The following is a 17,674-nucleotide window of genomic DNA, read 5'->3' as shown; positions in this document are numbered from 1 at the left end:
AGTAATACTATTTCCCCATGTTTATTCCCCCCACCACCCCACTGTTCCTCACACGTTCTTGTCAACTGCTGGAAATGGCCCACCTTGATTATCACTACAAAAGGGGTTTTTTCTCTCCTGCTGGTAATAGCTCACCTTCCCTGATCACTCTCGTTACAGTGTGTATGGTAACACCTATTGTTTCATGTTCTCTATGTATATAAAATCTCACCACTATATTTTCTACTGCATGCATCTGATGAAGTGAGCTGTAGTTCACGAAAGCTTATGCTCAAATAAATTTGTTAGCCTCTAAGGTGCCACAAGTACTCCTTTTCTTATTGCGGATACAGACTAACACGGCTGCTACTCTGAAACCTTAATAGTAAAGGACCTCCAGCTTTGGGCTGTAACTGCCCTGCTCTAAGCAATTTGTCCTGAATTGATACTCTCAGCTGTGTCCCGCCAGAGGCAGCATCATTATAGGGGGACAGAGCTACTCTACCCCAGTGTCACACTCGGGGGTGAGGGGCAGAGCTATCCCATCCCAGTGTCACACTCGGGGGGGAGGGGTAGAGCTACCCCATCCCAGTGTCACACTCGGGGGGGAGGGGCAGAGCTACCCCATCCCAGTGTCACACTCGGGGGTGGCGGGCAGCTACCCCATCCCAGTGTCACACTCGGGGGTGGCGGGCAGCTACCCCATCCCAGTGTCACACTCGGGAGTGGGGGGCAGCTACCCCATCCCAGTGTCACATGGGGGGGGAGGGGCAGAGCTACACCATCCCAGTGTCACACTTGGGATGGGGAGGCAGAGCTACAGTAGGGTTACTACAAAAACTAATTTCCCTCTGCTGATACATCTTGTTAACTGTTTGAAATGGGCCACCTTGATTACATTGGCCTCATTAGCACTACAAAAGTGATTTCCACCCCTTCTTGTCAACTGTTGAGAATAGCCCAATTCCAGGTTAATGGAATTGGCTCGTTAGCACTGACCCGCCACTTGGTAAGGCAACTCCTACCTTGTCATATGCTGTGTATTTATACCTCCCTACTGTAGTTTCCACTCCATGATTCTGATGAAGTGGGTTTTAGCCCACGAAAGCTTATGCCCAAATAAATTTGTTAGTCTCTAAGGTGCCACAAGGACGCCTCGTTGTTTTTGCTGATACAGACTAACACAACTTTTCACAAAGTGATCACTCCATAGCTGACTTCTCAGTCCTTGTCCTCAAAAGAAAGCTGCACATGTTAAAAAGTTGAGCCTGGGAACTTGACTTCATAAGTGCTAGACATTAAAAACCATGGACTTAACAGAGACAATAATTTTGAGGCTCATTACAACAATTTGTAACACACCCTGCTGCCCACTATCTCTCAATTGCCCTAGAACTGCAGAGGTATTAATTGCCCACTTAGGACATGGCTACACTTGCAGATGCAGAGCGCTGTGAGTTAAACCAGCCCGCAGAGACCACAAGAGGGAAAACGCTGCAGTGTGTTCACACTGTCAGCTGCAAGTGCACTGGTGTGGCCACATTTGCAGCACTTGCAGCGGCATTGGGAGCGGTGCATTATGGGCAGCTATCCCACAGAGCACCTCTTCCCATTCTGGCGCTGTGGCTTGTGGGAAGGGGGTGGGGGAGTGCGGGGTATTCTGGTTCCTGTCCCAATGCCCCGTGATGCATCGCTTCGCATCCCAGCAGTCCTTGTGTTTCTGTCCACATTTGGCACCATCTTTCAACGTTTTTTGTACTGCATGCTCTGTCTTCCCTTTCAGTCTGCAGGAATGGATCCCGAACTGCTGAGGAATATGCTGATGGGTCTTGCCAGCACGTCACGAATTGCAGCCGAGTTACTTCTTAAGCTACAAACTGACAGTGAGGAGTCCGACGATGATGTTGACTCACATAACGCATACGACATGAGATTGCTTGTGACATTCATGGACATGTTCACCAAAGTGGAATGCCGCTTTTGGGCTCAGGAAACAAACACCGAGTGGTGGATTACATTGTCATGCCAGTCTGGGATGACGAGCAGTGGCTGCAGAACTTTCGGATGAGAAAAGCCACTTTCATGGGATTGTGTGATGAGCTTGCAGCGCAAGGACATGAGATTGAGAGCTGCCCTGCGGGTGGAGAAGCGGGTGACTATTGCAATCTGGAAGCTGGCAACTCCAGACAGTTGGAGTGGGAAAGTCAACCATTGGAATTGTTTCGATGCAAGTTTGCAGGGCCATTAATCGCATCCTGCTCAGAAGAACCGTGACTCTGGGTAACGTGCATGACATTGTGGCTGGCTTTGCACAAATGTGTTTCCCTAGCTGCGGAGGGGCGATTTGGCACCAGCCCACTTAGCCTCCAAGTACATAAATCGGAAGGGGTATTTCTCTATGGTTCTCCAGGCGCTTGTGGATCATTGTGGGCATTTCATTGACATTAACTCAGGCTGGTCCGGAAAGGTGCATCTCTCGGAACACAGGCCTGTTCAGGAAGCTGCAAGATGGGACTTTCTTCCCAGACCGGAAGATCACTATAGGGGAAGTCGAAATGCCCATTGCGATCCTTAGAGACCCCGCTTACCCTTTAATGCTGTGGCTCATGAAACCCAGTGGACCTCGACAGGAGCAAGAAGAGGTTCAACAATGGGCTGAGTTGGTGCGGAATGACTGTGGAGTGTGCTTTTGGCTGTTTAAAGGGCCGCTGGCGCTGTCTGTATGGGAAGCTGGACCTGGCCAATGACAACATCCCCATGGTTATATCCGTGTGCTGTACCCTCCATAATATTTGTGAAGGGAAGGGTGAAAGATTCACTCAGGCATGGACTTCTGAGGTTTAACACCTGGAGGCTGAATTTGAACAGCCAGAGAGCAGGGCTATTAGAGGGGCCCAGCTGCAAGGATAAGGGATGCCTTGAGGGAGCAATTTGAGGCTTAAAGCCAGCACTAATGTTTGGTGCCCTGCACGAGAGTGAAGTGCAGTGGTTCCAATGTTAGTAGAAATCTTCATTTGCTACGTATGATGCACTGACTTTCGCTTTCCTGGGCTACAGTATCTTTTACTTAATGCAATAATAAAGAATGTTTTCAAAGGCAAAAGATTCATTTATTGAAAAGAAACACAACTGCTTGGGAAACAGAAAGGGCATGACACATCTGTGCTGTGTGGGACGAGGGAAGGGGGTGGGGTGCGGTGGGGAACGGGACAATCACAGATTTGCATATGTCCTGTTATCATACTCAGCCTTCCTGTCTGGAGTGCCGTACAATGAGTGTTGCACTTCAGGCTGGCTAAAATGCATGGTGATGGGGGTTGAGTGCAGTGGGTAAGAGTCATAGTTTGCAGGGCTGGGTGGTGAAGCTACATGTGTTGGAGGCAGCTGGTGGTGATAAGTACCCGGATGTTGGGGAAAGTGAGTTGGCAATGACATGGGGGCACAAGGGAAAGAGTTTTGAGACAAGGGCTGCAGGGGGAGATGGGCGTGGAAGTGCTCCGCCTGCATTGCTACGAGCGCCTGTATCGAGTCCGCTTGGTGCTGCATGATGCTTAGCAGCCACTCCGTGCTTTGGTGCTGGCAATCCGCATTCTGCTGGCAGACCCTCCTTTCCCTCTCCCGCCACTCCTGCACTTTTTGATTTTCATTAAGGGACTGCTGCATGACTTCATGCAGCATGTCCTCTTTGCTTCTTCGTGGATGTTTCCTGATTCTTTGGAGTCTTTCGACGGTTGATAACAAGGATGGCTTGGATCTCAAGGCTGCATCTGTAAAGCCAAAATGCAACACTTAATAGAGGCAGCATTGTTCACACCAGACAGAGCAATGATTCGGCTGTACTTAAAGACAAGCACAGTGTATACAATAGCAGAAATTACCCATCCCAAAGCAAGCGCACCTAACCCACAGGAGCCCCAAAATGGTGAGTAAGCACAGGGACAAGAGGGACTGATTGTTTCACGGCTGTACTGTCCTCTGGGGTTCTGTGCCTTGGGGACAGCCAACAGCTGCAGGGGGCCCCCTTACTGAACACTGTCCCCACATTTTCCACAGGATGAGTTCATCCTGGAAGATATCTCGCTGCTGAGGGTGACCTGGGAAGCAACGGAGGGTCTTCTACTACAATACAGCTTCTGCCCTGGCCCATATGTAGCTTGCCTGTGTGCAGCAATGGTCCCCCCGCCTGTCATGGCACAGTGGCGCGGACATAGAATCATAGAATATCAGGGTTGGAAGGGACCTCAGGAGGTCATCTAGTCCAACCCCCTGCTAAACCAATCCCCAACTAAATCATCCCAGCCAGGGCTTTGCCAAGCCTGACCTTAAAAACTTCTAAGAAAGGAGATTCCACCACCTCCCTAGGTAATGCATTCCAGTGCTTCACCACCCTCCTAGTGAAAAAGTTTTTCCTAATATCCAACCTAAACCGCCCCTGCTGCAACTTGAGACCATTACTCCTCATTCTGTCATCTGCTACCACTGAGAACAGCCTAGATCCATCCTCTTTGGAACCCCCTTTCAGGTAGTTGAAAGCAGCTATCAAATCCCCCCTCCTTCTTCTCTTCCACAAGACTAAACAATCCCAGTTCCCTCAGCCTCTCCTCATAAGTCATGTGTTCCAGTCCCCTAATCATTTTTGTTGCCCTCCGCTGAACGCTTTCCAATTTTTACACATCCTTCTTGTAGTGTGGGGCCAAAACTGGACACAGTACTCCAGATGAGGCCTCACCAATGTCGAATAGAGGGGAACAATCACGTCCCTCGATCTGCTGGCAATGCCCCTACTTATACAGCCCAAAATGCCGTTAGCCTTCTTGGCAACAAGGGCACGCTGTTGACTCATATCCAGCTTCTCGTCCACTGTAATCCCTAGGTCCTTTTCTGCAGAACTGCTGCCTAGCCATTTGGTCCCTAGTCTGTAGGGATTATTCCATCCTAAATGCAGGACTCTGCACTTGTCCTTGTTGAACCTCATCAGATTTCTTTTGGCCCAATCCTCTAATTTGTCTAGGTCCCTCTGTATCCTATCTCTACCCTCCAGCATGTTAGGGGGCTTATTCCTTCACCCACTTACCTGATCCTTCTCGCATGAACAGAGAGCAACAATACCCGAAGTCCGAAGGTGCAAACAATTCGATGTTTATTGGGGTGAACTTCCAGCAAGCATGATTCCAGTTTCCTTCATTAGTGTCCCCCTCCTAGCTCTAACACCACAGAGGCTTACCTGTGTCCCTGTTCCCATTTTCCCCTTTAGCTAGACATGATTCCAATTTCCCCACCCCCATTCCCTGTTCCCATTTCCCCCCCACACATCCACCCACTTCCTGATTGACTGCAGACTATATAGTAAAACTTGAGTTCTGCTTAGTTATACCTTAACCAATCATTTTCCTGAAATTTAACTAACCAATCCTAACATATTGTAACATGATTATTTAACCAATTATATCCCACCACCTTAATTAGTTTACACCCAGCAAAATTAATTATACAGCAGACAGGAACAATCACAGAACCAGACAGAGATTATACAGACAAACAATAGCAAAGTGGGAACTATAGTGACAAAAAAAAAACAGAAGTGAGGATTTCACATCCCAGCTATTGATAAGTGAGTTCTTGCCAGACAGGATGCTATCAAACTAAGTTTCCTTTTACATCTTCTAGGCACTTCCCTTTCTCTGGAGGTAATAGGCATTATCAGGACAGGATTGTATTCCTAACAGCTCAATAGCACCTTATTTCAATGTGACTAGTTTGGAATGTGAGGATGTGACCAGTCACTTCGCAGCTTATGGCTGCCTCTGTTGCTTAGCCAAAGGCCTTAGCCTAAGAACAGGGCCTCAGACTGTCACAGTAAGAGAAGTCCCTTACACCGGCAGACTGATTTTGATTCTTTCTTTTATACCTCTAGAACTAGCTAAGTGATAAGAATACACCTAAATTCTTAGCGTATAGGCCTTTACAGACAGGCCTGAATATCTATATCTTAACACAGCATATCTACCTCTCCTCCCAGTTTAGTGTCATCTGCAAACTTGCTGAGGGTGCAATCCACGCCATCCTCCAGATCATTAATGAAGATATTGAACAAAAGCGGCCCCAGGACCGACCCTTGGGGCACTCCGCTTGATACCGGCTGCCAGCTAGACATGGAGCCATTGATCACTACCCATTGAGTCCGACAATGTAGCCGGCTTTCTATCCACCTTATAGTCCATTCATCCGGCCCATACTTCTTTAACTTGTTAGCCTTACTGGGACAAGGAGCACAGTAGCTCTGCCAAGGAACCTGCACAAGCGCATTGCCCACCTTCTGCATGAGACCTTTGAAGAGATCACTGAGGCCGATTACTGAGATATGAGAGAGCACATCAACACCCTATTCCGCATCTAGGCATGCATGCAGCCCTAACCCTCCTCGCCCCATGAGCCTGCACCAAACAACTTCCTTCCCAAAATAAAAACTGCCTACCAGGCACCTCCTCCAGTATTTGATCTTTCCCAAGCACTGTCCATTGCAGCTGGCTACCTTCCTTCTGGCTTGAAAACAGCTCCTGCATGCATCTAGGGATGCTGGGCTGTCTCCCTTCTCTTCAGCACCCTTGCTCCCGCTTTCCTCCTCCTTCTGCCTTGTTGAACTGGGCTCTGAAGTGTCCATGGTGGTCTAAGGAGTGGAGGTGGGGTCACCCCCAAGTATTGCTTCCAGCTCTTTGTAGAAACAGCAGGTTGCGGGGGCAGCACTGGAGCGGCAGTTTGCCTTGCGCACTTTGCGATAGGCATTCCGCAGCTCCTTCACTTTAACCCTGCACTGCAGTGCATCCCGGTCATGGCCCCTTTCCATCATGTCCCTTGATATCTGCCATAAGGTATCGTAATTCGTACGGCTGGAGCGCAGCTGGGACTGGACAGCTTCCTCCACCCAAACACTGATGAGGTCCAGGACCTTGCCATTGCTCCATACCGGGGATCACCTGGCGTGTGGAGGTATGGTCACCTGGAGAGATTCGCTGAGAGCACTCCACGCCTCGCTGAGCAAACAGGAAGGGGATTTTCAAAATTCCCAGAGAATTTAAAGGGTGGGTCTGATGGTTGGTCACCTAAGGGCAGGGCACTAGAGTTCAAAGTGATGACCAGAGTGGCTAGAATAGGCATTGTGGGACACTTTTGGAGGCTGATCAGAGTGCATTAGTAGACCAGGGCGTCCACATTGGAGCCGCGGCGCCTCAGGTGGGGCGCAGCAAGCGTTATGCTTTTCGTAGAGGTGGATTACCAGGAGCGCTCCAGCTGCAGAGTCTGGGCACTCTACACACCTTGCCAGTGTGGACACATCATGAGTTAGGGCGCCCAGGGCTGCTTTAATGCGCTCTAACTCGCAAGTGTAGCCAAGCCCTTAGTTCTAAGCAATATCCTACATGTATCCTACCCTTGTGTTTAACAAGCTGTTTTACGTTGTATTTGGTCTTCATCCCCCCCTCTAGATAGAATAAATTCAGATTTGCATAATTTGCATATACTGTTACCACAGTGGCATACATGTAGAAGTGCACTTGTGGAATTATTAAAATTTGTGTGATATCAAATTATATAGCTAGAAAATCAGTCAGTATAAGGAGATTTTCACAATAAGCAAATCTTCACACTTCTGTAATGACTTCCTTCCAAGTCAGTCTCATATCACTCCAGTACACTGAGTAAATATTAAAATCTCCATTTTAAATAAGGAAACCGAGGTGTGGCAAGGTTGTGACAACTGGACAATGAGAGGGGGAGAGATAGCTCAGTGGTGTGAGCATTGGCCTGCTAAACCCAAGGTTGTGAGTTCAATCCTTGAGGTGACCATTTAGGGATCTGGGGCAAAAATTGGTGTTTGGTCCTGCTTTGAGCAGGAGGTTGGACTAGATGACCTCCTGAGGTCCCTTCCAACCCTGATATTCTATGATTCTAAAGTTGGCATCATTGCCAGAGGAGAGGCAAGGGTTGACATTACAATAGCATTTAAGAGATCATATGTAGAATGGAGATACTCTACGAAGGGCCTTAAAAGTGAAGACAAGTAGTGTATGTTTAACCTAATGGAGAAATGGGAGCCAGTGGAGGGATGCAAGGAGGAGGGCGGGGGTGTAAGATGGCATGTGTGAATATGGTCTTTGCAGCATCATTATGAATGGATGTAAGTGGGACGATATAGCATCTATTAAAGCCAGAGAGAAGGTTGCTGTAGTTGAAATTCAAGATGATGAAGTTTACCAGTGTAAGTTCTTCGGGGCAGGGACTGTCTTTTGTTCTGTGTTTGTACAGAACCCGGTACACTGGTCCATGACTATGGCTCCTAATCACTAGGATGATAAATAAGAGCCATACAAGTGCAAAGGAAACGCTGGATCTTATAGATGTGTAGTAAAGCAGCATCAAGATTTAAATACATTTACCAGTTGCCTAACAACCATCAGATAAGCACCATAGAGTAAAATAAAACAAACCTTTAAAATCAGAAATAGAGATCAATTAGCCCACTAGGTCAAAGGATCAATAGACCATTTGCCCTCAGGCAAAGCACCACTGATCAACGTGCAAAGTAGGGAGCTGCACAAGATGTAAATTGATGCACCATTTGGCCTCAACATTTTTCTTGTCAGATTCTTTTGATCTCTTTTTAATATGCCAAATGGCAGAAGAAGCAGCCGCCGGAACCTTGCAGCAGTGCTAGCGCTGAGGCTGCTGCCGCCGCCAATGAAGCAGTGTGGGTGGACACCATCTCCACCTCTCAGCACCCTTGTCAGGGTCTCCATAATCTAGCCAGCGGAGAACTACATCTCCCATGAGGCTGCGGAAACTATACACATGCGCCTGGGGTCCTAGGAGGCCTCTGCGAAAACAGCAGTTGAGCTGATTGGCGGAAATCCTTGCCCCGCTCACACCGCTGATTGGTTGTGTCCGTTGCTGCGACGGGGAGTGGGTGGGGGTCAGGAAAAGCGACATGGCGGAGGAGAGAGGAGAAGGGCCGCTGCAGGAGATGATGGAGGGTGAGAGCCCGGCCGTGTCTGGGGGAGCTGATCCGAGCCCGAGCCCCTGGTCCCGCCCGTTCGCAGCAGCCGGGGACGCCAGCCCTGCGGTCGGGGGTAGACGGGGCTGGGCCCCCGGGGCAGCCAGCGAAAGGGGGCGAGGGCTGGGGGCCACTGGGGGGAGGCCCGTGGGGCGAGCGGGTCCTGAGGGGAAGGAGGCAGCTGAGGGCCGGGGACTCGGGCCGGCCCTGTGCAGCGGCGCGACCGTGTCTGAGGTGACAGCCCGGGCTGGGAATGGCGGGGGGAGCCGGGGTCTGGGGCGATGCTTGGGGTATCAGGCCAGCTTCCCTGCCGGGTGCGGTCGGGCTGGGCCGAAGTCCCGGGCCCGAAGCGGAGCGACCCCGGCTAGGCAAGGGGAGAGGTAGCAGGGTTGGGCCTGCGGGAAAGGAGGGGGCTGCTGGCTGGAGGGGCAGGGTCTGCCTGGGGTGATGGTGCCCGGAGAGCAGAGGGCTTGTTGCCGGGGTGCTGGCAGCGGGGGGCAGCTGGGGCTAGGCAGAGCTGTGGACTGGCAAGAAGGGAACGGCTGGGATGCCGAACGGAAGAGCGATTCCGAAGCAGGCTTGAGGGATGGGGTTTGAAGCTGTACTTTGTGTTAGTTTCCTACTGGGAGGAGTTAGGGCTAAGCTTGTTAAGGATTTTGGGATCCTGCACTTGCGGACTGGAGATAAGCATAGTGTAGTGGTTAAAATATGGGATTTGCAAGGGGACTGGGTCTTACTGCACTTCTGGGTCTGGGTGTTCTTGGTGAAGTTGCTTGACCTTTTTGTGAATCACCTAAGCTATTAGTAAAATGGGGAGTGTTGGGAGGCTAATTAATCACTATACAGTGTCTTTTGATCATCAAATGAAAGGTGCTATAGAAATACAGTTTATTTGTAACTACGATTGAATCATCTTTCCCCTACTCTCTCCCCCTAAAATGGGATAATGTCATATTTAAGGTCATTCACAGTCATATAAAGTTCTGTCCAAACCTTTGAGCAAGATGAACCTCAGTGCACAAGAGGCCTTTGCTTTACACTGAATTGAAGAAGGCATGTAATGAAATTATGAAGTGATCTCATGAGTTGTTGCTGGGGAGGTGAGGTGGCCTTGTGGGTTGCAACAGGGTTTGAAACCTTTACCACTATAGTACCTGGCATTAGTGATATTGGTCTGTAAAGTATCACCAGTGTAAATTATCTTTAAACGTCACAGTTCTAATTCCATCACCTTAATCTTTGGATTTGCATTCCATCGATCTAAGAAATTTCCTTTTTCCTCCAGTCTTCTTCCCAGATTGTTGGTTTAGGAAGAGGTGAAGGGAGGAAAAAGTGCTTCAAAAATCAAAGTAAAAACAAGGGGTAAGAGGACTTTTATTTAAGACTAAACCTTTAATTTAGTAAATTTTAGGATCTCTACTAACCTCATAGAGGTTTATGTGACTCTTGGTTATTGTATGTGCTTGCTGCTACTGTTTTCTGAAAGTAGCCTAACCCTGCTGTTATGTATCTTGCACAGTTGACAGGCGGGTAGAGTCAGAAGAGTCAGGAGATGAAGAGGGGAAGAAGCAAGCAGGTTGCATAGTAACAGACCTCAGTCAGCAGAGCCTGAGAGATGAGCAGAATGGGGAGAATTTAACAGGTACCTATTCGACCCTAATCATCATTTTAAGGATGGACTTCTTAATGCCATGTGTAATAAAATGTTTGTACCATTCCCAATTTTGCAGTTACTCTGATCATGTATTATATTTTAGTTAATTAATTACATCTGCTCTATGGATCTATCTTTTTTAGATTCACTTTAATGCTGGTCTTTTGTAGTATCTTTGTTTTTATTTATCTGCAAACATGTTTGACTTTAAAATATTCAAAGAGTTTACGGTATCAAAGAGAATAGGATTTTTCTGATGTACTTCATTATTACTTTTACTGTGAAGAGGTTGCAGGCATTGCTCATTTTAAAGTCCTATTTTTGCTCCTCTCTGGAATCCTCTGAGCTCAAAACTAGCACCATTATTATTTTATTGTTTGTAATATTGCTTAGAGGCTTTAGTTGTCCTGATGGCTGTGCAGGAGAGTAGGTCTTGTTTAGCGGTCTATTTAAGATCTGTCCGAGCAGATCCCTTTGTGCAGATCTCATATGCCAATATCATTTAAATTTTTGGGACTTCCTTTTTTTAAAAAGGAGGGAAATTCTCCAATAAAAACTTAGTCAAGAAAGAGTTACAGGCTGAAGTGTTTTAGTGAGGTCCAGATAATGCTCAGAAACACAGTTACACTTTTTTGGGTAGAAATTCTACACACACTTTTTTTAAAATTAGGGGTTCCAGCCAGTTCTCCAGTGCCATATAATCCTTCCTCTCTGACTAACACATCACTAGTTATAGAAACCACCCAATCTTAATATTGCCCTTTAAAATTTGCAAAGGTATAGTTAGGTCAAAATAGCAAATTATTAGGGAAGTTTAAAATCCCATGTCCCATTTAAAGGATCCATTCCAATATACTATCTCTGCATTAGTCACTGTAAAAAGTACATATGGGAACTGCTGTACAATTTACATAAACCTTCAGCACCTTATAATTAGGGCTTTTGTTTTTAGGAGTTTATTAATTTAATTTATTGCAGGTTATTTTTAACAATTTTTGAATTTATGTATGTCCAAAAATTGGAGGGTTTGGGAGCTTTTTCTTTGTATATCTGAAATGAGTTACATATATTATACATTATTAATTACAGTAGGACATACTGTAGTGCAGGGGTAGTCAATAGGCGGACTGCAGTCCGAATGTGGACTGCCAGATGCTTTACAAAAAGAAAAGGAGTACTTGTGGCACCTTAGAGACTAACAAATTTATTTGAGCATAAGCTTTCGTGAGCTACAGCTACAGCTCCCCCAGATTGTTCCGGATGCCCCTGGAGGGTATGTCCAGAAGCGAGGAGGCAGCACTCTCCCTGTGTTGGTGCAGTGCAGGGAAGGAGCAGGGGAGCTGGTTGAGCTCCTCCCCTCTCCTCCTCTTCTCTTCCCCCCCCCACCCCCCCTTGCTTTCGCTGGAGTCTCAGCACTGCTGCCTGCTTTGCAGAGCATCTGCAGGTGAAAGGCAGGGAATGCTAAGCAGCCCCATGGGTTAACCTAGTGGGGAGGAGCTCAGCCAGCAACCATGCTCCCGGAGAGTCCTGCTGCCAGGGGAAGTACTGCCTCCTCGCTTTTGGGTGTCTTGAGAAATCCAGGGGTGGAGAGGGGGGTACGTGACCCCCCCAGAACTTTCATTTGTGCCCCCCTCCACTAGCCACAGCTACATGTTGCCTCTGTGTGCAAACTGAAGCTGAGCTGGAGGCAAGCGGAGCCCTGCTTGTGCTCCAGATAGTTCCCAGAGGCCCCACACTCTTGTGTCTCCCGCCCTCAAGTGGTTCCTGGAGTCCCCACCCCAGCCTTTTGCCCTCCCCGACCCTGAGTGGTCTCTGGAGCCTCCAACCTGGCCTTATGACCTCCCTTTCCTTTTTCCCGCCCCCATCTTTCGGGGTCAGTCCCTGAAGTCCTCTCCAGCCCCTCGCCCCCCCGAGTCCCCTACCCCACTCTTTTCCTCCCAGTCCATTTCCAGTCACCTGCTTCCGCCACATCCCAGCTTCCCCACATCTCACCAGGGCTGCTATCTGGAGTCTACTTTGGCCCTCTCACTTCCTGCCTCCTTCCTGCCCCTCTGCTATCCTAGCCCCTAAAAAGGTATTGCACCACTAGCTAGATCACAGTCCAACAGCTTCACCTCCTGGCTCCAAACTCAAAAGTACTCTCACACCGTCACACATTGCTTTACTGCCCAGATCCCAGTCCATACCCATTCCTCTTACTGTCTGCCCCATCTCTGCTACTTGGCTCAATTCGGGGCACAGAGGAACATTTTTGTGTTTATGTGTGGAGGAGCGGCAATGCCAGGTGGCTCAGGCCAGCCCCCTTGCTTCCTGTTTTCAGTTTAGGAAAATAAAGTCACCTTACTCTCCTGGCAGGGCAGGCGGAGAGCTGGCAAGCAATCAGAGAGTTTGGAGAGAGTAGCTGTGTGGCAGTTTGGACTTTGACTATACCTTGACCAAGAAATTTGGACCTTGATAAAAAAATAATTGACTATCCCTGCTATAATACTTGCAATGCTTTAGTGCTTGTTAAAAATCACACCCCCAATAGTCCACATGTAGACAAACCCGTAGATATAAGTAACCATTTCCAGTGTGTTTCTGATTTTAATTGGATAAACACTGATTTTTTTTTTGTAGTATCGGGAGTCGTTTCTCAGTATTTATTGGTTAAAACCATAAATCAGAAGCCCTACTTTTTATAATCAACATATTTGATAACGCCAAACAGATCAATCCTTCATAAAATTCTTCTCTACCAACACAGTACATTATGAGTGTATATAGAACTGACATAGCTTAAATGTACCCTGGGAGTAGATTTTATGTTTGTGTTTCTTTGGACATCTTTATTACACAATTAATAAACAGTATATATAAAGCAGCATATTTCCATTACAGAGCAAAACAAGGAGACAAGGTTTAGATTGGATGGACAGTATAAATTTGGAGCTTATTTAATGTTTCCATCTAGATTTCATCTTTTCATCCAAAGCTATCAGTTAAAAAATAAAAATACCTGTTCTCTGCCTTGGTTGAAATATTTGTAGTTAAATCCAGCCAACCGGTTTCTGAGTTACACAGCTGAAAGGTAAATTTAAACATGGATAGATCAAATGGCTGAGATTTCAGATTTCACATGCAATCAGTTCTCTAAGGAATAGCATATGTGTTTTAAGTAACTTAGTTGTAAGTAATCTAGTATTTTTTTCATGCATTTACAGTTAAAGAAAAGTGCAGTTATGTTTGTAATTACAAGTGCCTGTGGTACTGTGGACTTACATAAACCAGTAGTTTTGTAATGTGGAACTCAATCTTACAGAAAAAACCTACATATGGACTCTGTAGAGTTTTGTACCTTGCAATCAGTGAAGTTGCACAACTCTGCAGAGTTGGAGAATTTTTTTATTTTTTCTCAGAATATTAAAAAAATATTTAAAAAAATTGTGCTAAACCAATATTAGCATATTTTAATACACATAAGTTAAAGTACAGTTCTATTCTTAGCAATAACTGTAAAAATACCAGTATAGGGGTATGCGTTTGATGCCTGTTAGTGATGCTATATCATTTTTGCTCAGTTTACAAGTAAAAACCTATTATTTTTCTATCTCGTGCATTGATTCTGAAAATCAAGCAGGGTTCTTTCTAGCTCCAGTACCACCACAGATATCAAAAGATTCTGCAGTCAGAACATAATAGTTCTGGTGATGATGCAGGAGCCAGTATTGGATATAAAGTGCTAACAGGAGTAAAGAGCAGTAAAAACTTATTTTTGTTAGAGAAATAAGAAGATTACAGACTACCCATAGGAAGTAGATCTGTTAGTACTGTTTTTATTACTTTCCAGAGTCAAAATACAATTTAAGGTTCCTATAGCAATGTTATGTCACCTGTGTTGCATGTATATAGACATGTGTGGTTAGACTAGTAAATGTGTAACCCATCTTAATATGTAGGATATGGAATGTGGTGGTGAGGGCGGAGTCAGCATTGCTATATAAACCTTAAATATTTTATATTTCCTGACTTTTGTGTATTCGGTTTTAAGTTGCATGCCTGTAGGTTGTTACAGTTGATATATATTCACATGTGATTATGACAACTATGAAATACACTATTTATATTTATTTGGCACCTTAGGACTTCTCATGTGCTGTCTGCCTGGACTATTGTAAAAAATACCAACCCTGTTAGAAGATTGTGGATTTATTTATTTATTTAATGGCAATCTGTCTTTATTTATAATTTCCCTTTTCTATTTGTGGCAGTTAAAAAGTCCCCCAACTTCTCCAGTTGCACAGTGGTTCTTCCAGCCCACTCTGTCTTTCTCAACCCATGGGAAAGTAGGTCGTGTACAGCTTCTTTGCTGTAACTACAATGGGGATGAATGCTTGTAGGCGAGGAGAGTAGAAGGAGGAGGGAATGAGAGGGTTTCTTGCTGTCTCCTTTAGAAAACTACTCTTGAAACATTTTATCTGGCTTATTTATGTATTGATAACTCTTGCTCTGGCTCTAAAGCTGGATTGCTTTAAATAGCAGGACTTAAAGTAACTAAGGCAACCCAATTTTGCAAGCAGATAGATACAGAACATACAGGAATATGTTTAACATGACATGTTAATCCCAAACCTAAGTAACATTTAGGAATTCTAAAGATTGTCTCTAACGTGCCATATCCAGCAGTTCTCAACCAGGGGTCCACAACCCTCTAGTGGTCCGTGATCTATTTCAGGGGGGCTGCGGAGCCCCATGGCTGAAACCTGGTGCCCTGAGCCCCAGTGCTGAAGCCCAAAGCGTCACAGGGCTGAAGCCAGCGCCCCCTCTCCCCCCGCCCCCAAGCCGGGAGCGTTGTGGGGCTGAAGCTGGCACCGCCCCCCCCCCCCGCCCCAAGCTGGAACCGTCGTGGGGCTGAAGCTGGCGTGACAGCCCCCCTCCCCCCCAAAGCTGGGAGTGGTACGGGGCTGAAGCTGGTGCCCCCTCCCCCCCCCCCCCAAATCTGGGAGAGTCGCAGGGCTGAGGCCGGTGCCCCTCCCACCCCGCCCCCAAGGTTGCAGGGCTGAAGCCAGTGGGGGGTGGGCTACCCTTCCCAAGCCGGGAGCGTTGCGAGGCTGAAGCCAGCGCCCCCTCTTTCTCCCACCCCCAAGCTGGGAGCGTCACAGGGCCGAAGCTGGCGCCCCTGGCCCGTCCCCCTCAAGCCGGGAGTGCTGCGGGGCTGAAGCTGGCGGCTCCCCCCCGTCCACCCCCAAGCTGAGAGTGGCGCAGGGCTGAAGCCAGCGCTTCCTCCCCCACTCCCCGCTGGGCACAGGGCTGATGCCAGCACCCTCCCTTCAAGCATCCCAAGCCAGGAACAGCACCGGAAGACCACCCCACCTGTACACAGCCCTAGCGACCCCCTGCCAGCATCCTGAGCGATTTTCAAACTTTTTCAACTGAGTTCCCCCTTTGAGTTATATTTTTTTGTTGCATCCCCCCACAGCCCAGACAGGCTGAGTGGCCTCTTGAGTGAGTCAGGGGGTGGAGGTAGTGCTCCCTCCCTGGACCCGGCTGTGCTTGAGCCCCCGCCGGGCACTGATGTTTTATTAGCATGTTGAGGGGGGCCTTAGCAAGAAAAAGGTTGAGAACCCCTGCCATAAGATAAATGCTAGTGTGGTGACAAGTTTTATTGGCACTTGTTTGGGATAACATGAATTATGTATGAGTAGCGAAATCAGGTGGGCTGCCATGTTCTTCCCAATGAAATCTTTATTTATACTCATGGTGTTAGCATAGCATGTACAAGTGTGTAGAGTGTTCTGGGAAGGGCAGCCTTTGTCATTAAGAAGCTCCATTAAGCACATGACTGGGGGTCCGATGTGGTTTCGGTTCCTGGTTCTGCCACAGAATTTGCATGTGACCTTGAGTAAACCATCTAACCTGGCTGTGGTTTATTTTACCCAAATGTCAAATGGTGACAGTACAGGGATTTTTGAGGGGTTTTATTAATGTCTGTTTAGTGCACTTAAATTGAGCCTTCCAATCATGGCTCGCCAGTTAAAGTAGTATTGTATTAACTAATTGCCACCAAAGAAAGCACGTGTGAACAGTCAGTACCGAGGTGATCCTGAGGGAGCTTGTCATGTCATATGGGAAGGAACAGAGCACAGTAAGGTTGTGAATAATATTCGTGTTTGTTAATCACAATGATCTACCAGCTGTATCGCTTTGGTAATGTTGTCATTGGAGAATTCTGGAGATACAGTGAAGTGGCCTCCCGTACCTTGTGCCCTGCAACAGGCTCTTTATACTTCTTAATACAAGGAGAATGTGTTAGTTTCAAGTGAGATCTCAAATAATTGTTGTTCCTGTCTTGCCCTGCAATTCTGTAGTTGGCTGGCTGCAAATTAAATTGGGCTGTTTGTTGCAGCATAATTTGTTTGGGCTAAGTCTGTTGGCAGTTTGGCACCCTTTTTTACCCTAGTCATCCATAGAACGTGTACAGCTTTGGCAGTGGCAGAGCACGCTTCTCCACAAGGCTCTAACAAGGTGTTTCAACCCAAACAAGAAAGGATTGCCTGGAAGGATCACAGGATAATTCATCCTTTGGCATCTGCTGAGGCTGCCAACCAGCATATCGATTGGTGTCAGTTGTGGCCGAGTTTTTTGTGATGCCACTCAGCTCCCAAACCACAAGCTTGTTTCACATCAGAAGTCTACAAGCTGGGGTCGCTGCTGATTTATGTTGTATTCAAATTAGAAAGATAGAGGTCAAACGCTTCATATCACTCACCAATTCCCCTGAGTCAGTCAGTCCTCCCATTCTGAATTGATGAAATAGGGGCAATAGTAGAATACAGAATTTGAGAATATTAGCAAATCTGTCTGCTAGACTCTATTGAGTTTGAATTCTGTACCATGAATCCCTTCAGTGCTGGAGGGTGTCTCAGGTATGTCTAGGAAATGCACTTGTCCAGTGTAGTTGGATATTAGTCATTTGAATGGATGTTTGACTGAATCAAAATACAAATAAGATCAGG

At 47.0% G+C, this 17,674-nt stretch overlaps 2 protein-coding genes across 5 annotated transcripts in view; one reads left to right on the top strand and one right to left on the bottom strand.

Annotated features, from left to right (window-relative positions):
• Nucleotides 1-3,367: 3,367 nt before the first annotated feature.
• Nucleotides 3,368-17,674, bottom strand: part of LOC102947701 (high density lipoprotein binding protein) — a 170,525-nt gene continuing 156,218 nt past the window's right edge. For all 3 annotated transcript variants that reach the window (XM_043522463.1, XM_043522462.1, XM_043522464.1), the window contains exons 28-29: nucleotides 13,678-13,742; nucleotides 3,368-3,746 (exon numbers count right to left, since the gene is read on the bottom strand). In XM_043522463.1, coding sequence (XP_043378398.1) covers nucleotides 3,647-3,746; nucleotides 13,678-13,742 — 165 coding nt within the window. In that variant the 3' untranslated portion in view covers nucleotides 3,368-3,646. The remainder of the gene's footprint in view (nucleotides 3,747-13,677; nucleotides 13,743-17,674) is intronic.
• The window catches only part of PPP1R7 (protein phosphatase 1 regulatory subunit 7), a 29,588-nt gene continuing 20,769 nt past the window's right edge, over nucleotides 8,856-17,674 (top strand). The window contains exons 1-2 of one of the 2 annotated variants that reach the window (XM_037909322.2): nucleotides 8,856-9,005; nucleotides 10,545-10,667. In XM_037909322.2, coding sequence (XP_037765250.1) covers nucleotides 8,960-9,005; nucleotides 10,545-10,667 — 169 coding nt within the window. In that variant the 5' untranslated portion in view covers nucleotides 8,856-8,959. The remainder of the gene's footprint in view (nucleotides 9,006-10,544; nucleotides 10,668-17,674) is intronic. The other variant, XM_007067366.3, reaches the window with a different exon arrangement.

The sequence above is a fragment of the Chelonia mydas genome, chromosome 9, assembly GCF_015237465.2.
Source record: "Chelonia mydas isolate rCheMyd1 chromosome 9, rCheMyd1.pri.v2, whole genome shotgun sequence".
Taxonomy (NCBI): Eukaryota; Metazoa; Chordata; order Testudines; family Cheloniidae; genus Chelonia; species Chelonia mydas.
The sequence above is the reverse complement of the archived record's forward strand: the minus strand, read 5'-3'. Positions and strand labels throughout refer to the sequence as shown.